This window comes from Schistocerca americana, chromosome 8, assembly GCF_021461395.2.
Source record: "Schistocerca americana isolate TAMUIC-IGC-003095 chromosome 8, iqSchAmer2.1, whole genome shotgun sequence".
Classification (NCBI taxonomy): domain Eukaryota; kingdom Metazoa; phylum Arthropoda; class Insecta; order Orthoptera; family Acrididae; genus Schistocerca; species Schistocerca americana.
In genome coordinates, this window is record NC_060126.1 from 288,517,114 (window position 1) to 288,523,947 (window position 6,834).

At 44.2% G+C, this 6,834-nt stretch overlaps 1 protein-coding gene across 1 annotated transcript in view; it reads right to left on the reverse strand.

Annotated features, from left to right (window-relative positions):
* LOC124545219 (cuticle protein 10.9-like) overlaps window positions 1–3,559 on the reverse strand; it is a 199,384-nt gene extending 195,825 nt beyond the window's left edge. The window contains exon 1 of the mRNA XM_047124090.1: window positions 3,468–3,559. Coding sequence (XP_046980046.1) covers window positions 3,468–3,518 — 51 coding nt within the window. The 5' untranslated portion in view covers window positions 3,519–3,559. The remainder of the gene's footprint in view (window positions 1–3,467) is intronic.
* Window positions 3,560–6,834: the final 3,275 nt, after the last annotated feature.

A 6,834-nucleotide genomic window follows, 5' to 3' on the forward strand; every position in this document is an offset into this window, starting at 1 on the left:
GCTGGATAGCCCATTTTTTACGCAAAAATTAAAGTTCTATCGTGTGAGCGCTTGTGAGACACATATCCAATGAAAAAATTATCAAAAGTTAGTGATTTTCTGCCACAGAAAATACCATCAAATACAGCATACTAGGGCCGTAATCATAGCTACGAATTTCGGAGCATATCCGACGTTACTTTATGATGTATCGCAGAGCCTGAAGATGTTCAGGATCTTCTAGGGAATTCTTTGACAGGCATTCTCGTGCGGTCTCCCGTCAGATGTTTTTTATAGTTTTGTGTTAGAGAAGCTTGTTGAATTTAGACAGATATCCCTGACATCCACTGCACAGTACATGGCGGAGGGTTTTTTTGTACCAAGGTAAGCGCCTTCCTGCCCTATTCCATCGCGTGTGTAGAAAGTGAGAAATAATTGTCTGTATGCTCTGGGACACGCCACTGTCTCTCACACGTTGTTCTCCTGACATATGAACGAAATATACGAAAGTAGGAGCAAAATTATTGCACAGTCTTCAAAATGGTTCAAATGGCTCTGATCACTATGCGACTTCTGAGGTCATCAGTCGCCTAGAACTCAGAACCAATTAAACCTAACTAACCTAAGAACATCACACACATCCATGCCCGAGGCAGGATTCGAACCCGCGACCGTAGCGGTCGCTCGGTTCCAGACTGTAGCGCCTAGAATCGCACGGCCACTTCGGCCGGCGCACTGTCTTCCTCGAGTAAATATTCTTAAAAATTTTCTAACAAGGTACCGCGGAAACAAAGTAATCTCTCTTCCAGAGATTGCCCTTTAAAGTACCTGAGCATCTCTTTTCGCGCTAAGACATAAGCAGTTACATTTCTAGTACACTTTCGAATGTTTTGTACCCATGATAGCTGCGAAATAATTCTGTGCCTACTGTCAAGCGCACTTGACAAGAATGCCGAACGCTGAGACAGTGCTATAGAACTGCAGCAGTAGCGTTGTGTATCCTATGCGGTTTCCTGTACACGGGCACCTAACTTCTCAGAACCCTTCCAACAAGTTTGTCTTTCATCGGCCTTCTGTCCCTTTGTTCCACATCAAGTGGCTGCGCAGTATTACTCCCACAAATGTTTGAACAATGTAACATTCTCAAGAAGTTTACTACTTGTAATTTTATGATGTAAGATTCACCCTCTTTTTGTGGCTGTCTCACGGAACCTGAAATTCTGAACACCTGTGAAAACGCTATCAAGACCCGTCCCATATTTCCATACAATCATATAGGGACATTACTTTCCTGAAGACAGTATAAACCCACAATCTGATAATATATCTGTCTGAGAAAAGCTTTGTGCACATTTAAAATATTGGAGATCATGTTACGCTTCCTTATAGGACACCTGTACTTACTATAGTTTATTTTGTTTTGTGTTCACTGCAGTGTTCTTTGTCTCGAAATTCTTCGAGCCAGTCATGTATTTCCGGTGATACTCTGTATGACGCACATAAAAAGTAATAGATGTCTGCCGAGTTACACGTTCTGATGGAAACCAAAAATGATGTTCACCAGCGCCAAGAAGCGAAATAAACTATGTAGTGATGTCTTGGTAGATCACACTGATCACAGTAGCTTCAAACAAAATAGGGACCACTATTCGACGACACGGTACGACACATCATACTTAAATTGTCTGACAGCGAAGGGTGATTTCATGAAAGACTTATGCATTTTCTCTTAACGAAATTCTAGTTTTTTGCGTATTCAAGTATCCACTAAGGTGAATTCATACCTCATCAATTAATGGTCTAGTTCTGCGATTCCATGGACGACAACAAATTACAGAAGCCACATAGCCCATAGTAAGCTAGACGCTTTTCTTCATCCAGTACCTTCAGATCCTCTACACTGCAACCATGACATGCACAAAATTTTAACTTTCTGAGCTCTATCATACGAAACATGAGATTGGTCAGATAATCCCCTCAGACTTTTCGACGGCGATCGCAACATCACATCAGCCAGCCACTTTAACGTCTGTGAAAATGTCCGATCTATACGCTTTACTTCTTGTAATCACGGGAATAGATGATCAATTTCACTACTGTTGAATTATTCAGCATTGTGGCACTTGTATATTTCCTACGAAATGTTTCTACAACATGTTGGCACGAACAACTGGCAAACGTCTATCGAATATGGATGTATTTGTCACAGGGAATTACGGGGGTTAGATCTTTAATAGTGGCAACTATTCATTTAAAGCTCGTACAAAAAAGATACGTCCAGAATTAGTTTTTCACTCTGCAGCGGAGTGTGCGCTGATATGAAACTTCCTGGCAGATTAAAACTGTGTGCTGGACCGAGACTCGAACTCGGGACTTTTACCTTTCGCGGGCAAGTGCTCTATTGTCTGAGCTACGCAAGAGGTACTGGCAGAATTGAAGCTGTGAGGGCGGGTCGTGAGTCGTGCTTGGGTAGCTCAGTTGGTAGAGCACTTGCCCGCGAAAGGCAAAGGTCCGGAGTTCGAGTTTTGGTCCGGCACACAGTTTTAATCTGCCAAGAAGTTTCAAAATAGATACGTGTTTCAAAGTTTTACTGACCTTCAAAGTAGTCACCAGCATTGTATATAACCCGTTGCAGGGATGTGAAAGTCGTAGGATACTCTTAGCAGTGACAGTTGTGTTAAAAATCGAGCGGCGCGGTCTATTGCCCGACGAATTTGTAGCAGTTCTGAAGCCGTGAAGTGTTTCCTTCAGTTTAGAAATCGAGTTGAACTCACGAGGGCTTAAGTCAGGGGATTGCAGTAGGTGGTATAGCACTTTGCAGCCCCATCAGCTAAACAAATCAGCAAAAGCTTGCACTGTGCGTGCTTGAGCATTGTCCTGCAAAATGATGGTCAGGTCCTGCAGAAAGTGTCATCACTTCTGTCTCTCAGTAACAGCGACATGAGTCGTCCATTTCCGGGAATACCCATCAACGATGAAGACTTGTTGCTCAAGGGGGGACGGTAATTTTATCGCGTGCTGAACTGCGTAGACACTGCGACCTGTACCCGTTACATTGCTCTCTTCATTTATTATCAGTAATAACTGTGGTGTTATCTTGCGATGGTTGATCGAAACAATGCAGTGCATCTGTAATTTATAGACACATTTACTATCACTTTTCGGTCGCTCTGTATAACAGTTATCGACTGACAGTGTGGCACAGTATCGTAAAGATTTCGGAAGCCAGGGAAGAAGCGTCTAGTATTTACAAGAAAAAGCAAGCTGTATTTCGTATTATTTCTTGTCCTAAATCTGTGCAGGTTCTTTGTTAGAATCTTCTCCTCCTCCGGGATCGCGATACTGTTCGTGTTTAGAATAAGCAATAAGCAACAGACGTACTTTGTGGTATAAAAGCAAAGTGTTTTTATTGACACTGAACGGAACGGTTGCACAAGTAATCCACGCGGTTGGTTCTGGAGGACAGTGGAGCGTGCGGGGTGACTGACCTTGAGCAGAAGCAACACCGTCGCGGCGACCAGCATCATCGGCGGAGCCATGAGGAGCGGGTGCGAGGTGCGCGGTGCGTGGAGAGTGGCGCGCTGCGGACGGAGTGCGTGAGGACTCCGCCGGCCGGCGCGTTTATATAGCGGACCGGAGCGGCAAGGATGCGGGCGCGCGCGGCCAACACACCCACCGCCGGCCGTCTCCTGTGCACGGCTCCACTCTGCCCACAACGTTGACAACTGCTGGACCGTCTTATGGAACCAAAAGTTAAATGCGGACCATTCAGTACACACATACTATAATAGTGAAGGAGAAAATCATTGCCAGCCACGGTGGCCGAGCCGCTCTAGGCGCTTCAGTCCGGAACCGCGCGACTGCTACGGTCGCAGGTTCGAATCCTGCCTCGGGCATGGATGTGTGTGACGTCGTTAGGTTAGTTAGGTTTAAGTAGTTCTAAGTTCTAGGGGACTGATGACCTCAGCTGTTAAGTCCCAATTTGAACCGTTTGAGAAAATCATTCCATACCTTAAGACAGTACTGTTCATAGATTTGTGCCAGCCTGTCTGCGTTATCATTCACAATATCCACCACAAATTAGCTGTTGATTATGCTATAGAGCAGTTGTCTTCAAAATAGGAAGCCGCCGACTTCCATTGAAATATTTGTATTAGCTAAGAAAAAGCCTTCCAATGAGACAATATTGCTAGCATATGATTATCATAGCCATGAAGCAAGATAGGCAGCTCCACCATAGTTAATTTGCTGTCTTATTTCACAAGAATCGACCAGTAGATCCTGTCAGCAGGAATTCTAAGAAAAATTAAGAGTAATTATTTCATCACACAGCCCGCTCACCGGTCATCGGCTTACCTAAAATTTACCAATCACTAATGACAATAAGCCGCTTGACAATATGGCAGTCACTTCCTTCCAACAATGACCGCAAGGAGACATTGTTGACCACAGCCATTGTTACTATTAACATGATTTCAGTCACGCTACAGGAGTCACTTCCAAGACAGTGACTTAAATAGTGGCTGACTCTCAGTGGTGGCACACTGAAGAGTCAAAGAAATTTTTACGGGTATGAGTATTCAAATACAGAGATAGCTAAAAAGGCAGAAAACAGCTCTGCGGTCGGCAACGCCTATATAAGTCAACCAGTATCTGGCGCAGTTGTTAGATCGGTCATTGCTGCCAAATGGCACATTATCAAGATTTGAGTGAGTTTGAACGTGGTGTTACAGCAGGCGCACGAGCGGTGAGACAGAGCATCTTCGGGGTAGCAATGAAGTCGGGATTTTCCGGTAGGACCATTTCACAAGTGTACCGTGATATCAGGAATCCAGAAAAGATCAAATCATCGACATCGCTGCTACTGGAAAAAGATCCTCCAAGAACAGGACCAACAACGACTGAAGATAATTGTTCAACGTGACAGGAGTGCCTCCTTTCCGCAAATTGCTGTAGATTTCAATGCTGGAAAATCAACAACTGTCAGCGTGCGTACCATTCAACGAAACATCATCGTGTATCATTAGTGACTTCACAACGCAAAGCTTTACGCTTCTCCTGGACCGACAACACCGACAGTGGACGGTTGATGACTGGAAACATGTAGCCTGGTCGGACGAGTCTCCTTTCAAATTATATCGAGCGGATGGACGTGCAAGGGCATTGAGACAACCTCATGAATCCATGTGCCCTGCATGTCAGCAGGGGACTGTTCAAGCTGGTGGAGGCTCTATAATGGTGTGGGACGTGTGCAGTTGGAGTTGGGACCCCTGATATGTCTAGATACGACTCTGAAAGGTGACACCTAGGTAAGCATCCTGCCTGAGCATCTGCATCCATTTATCTCCATTGTGCGTTCCGATGGATTTGGGCAATTCCAGCTGTATAATGCGACGCCCCACACGTCCAGAATTGCTACAGAGTGGCTCCTGGAACACTCTTGTGAGTTTAAACACTTCCGCTGACCACCAAACTCCCCAGACATGAACATTATTGAGCATGTCTGGGATGACTTACAACGTGCTGCTCAGAAGATATCTCCATCCCCTCGTACTCCTATGGATTTATGGACAGCCCTGAAGGATTCTTGGTGTCAGTTCCCTCCAGCACTACTTCGGACATTAGTCGAGTCCATGCCACATCGTGTTGCGGCACTTCTGCATGACTGCGAGGGCCCTACACGATATTAGGCAGGTGTACCAGTTCCTTTGGCTCTTTAGATTATTTAAAACAAAGAGATATAAGGTTCGTCATTCCCATGGATGTGTTACTGATTCACAGCGGTAACACGATCTCTCAAGGAAATGATTCATGGAGTGTCTCTTCCCCTAAGAAAGTACTGTAAGGAAAAGCAATCGAATTTAATGAAAGTATATATATTACTTTTTGTGTCTTCTTATGTTCCTATCAGCAATAGGAGGTGAGGGGGAGGGGCGAATAATTTTTGTTTCAGAAGATGGGGCGCGTCGAAAAATGTTTTAAAGCGCCTACTATAAGGAAAGAAATCGTGCCGAGGCAGAGGATTGCAGAGACTACCGGCGAGTGGAAAGTGGATCGACCATTCACTGCTGACGTCGGTTTTCAAATTTTTTTAGAAGGCGACGTATTGTAGAATAGTATCTCAGCTTAGCAACAATACTATTGTCAGCATTAAATTTCCTTTACTTCGCGTCTATGGTCACAATTTGTATGTCATCAAACTACCGGTTTCGGTCTATAATGACCATCTTCATATCTGTTCCATAAAAACATGTCCGAATATACTAGAGCCGTAGTATCATAGTCAAATGCTACTATGACTCCAGAATATTAGGACATATTTTTATGAAAGAGATCTGAAGATGGTCATTAAAGACATTTGTGACTGTAGAAGTGAAGTAAAGGAAATTTATTGTATTTTCGGGTCACTGTTCAATTAGCGAGTGTGTCGTAGCTTATATCCTCAACAAATCACAGTTTGGGTTTCAAAAAGAGTTGCTTTACAGAGAATGTCATTTACACCTTGAGTCACCAAATTTTAGAACCATTAATTCAGGTATTTGACTATGTGAGTCACCGTTTTCTCCTAGATAAATTGAAATTGTTGGGACTGACAATATAGCTAACCATCGGATAATGTCACATCTAGCCGGCCGAAGTGGCCGTGCGGTTAAAGGCGCTGCAGTCTGGAACCGCAAGACCGCTACGGTCGCAGGTTCGAATCCTGCCTCGGGCATGGATGTTTGTGATGTCCTTAGGTTAGTTAGGTTTAACTAGTTCTAAGTTCTAGGGGACTAATGACCTCAGCAGTTGAGTCCCATAGTGCTCAGAGCCATTTTGTCACATCTAACCAAAATAACGCAAGAGCTTTTATTT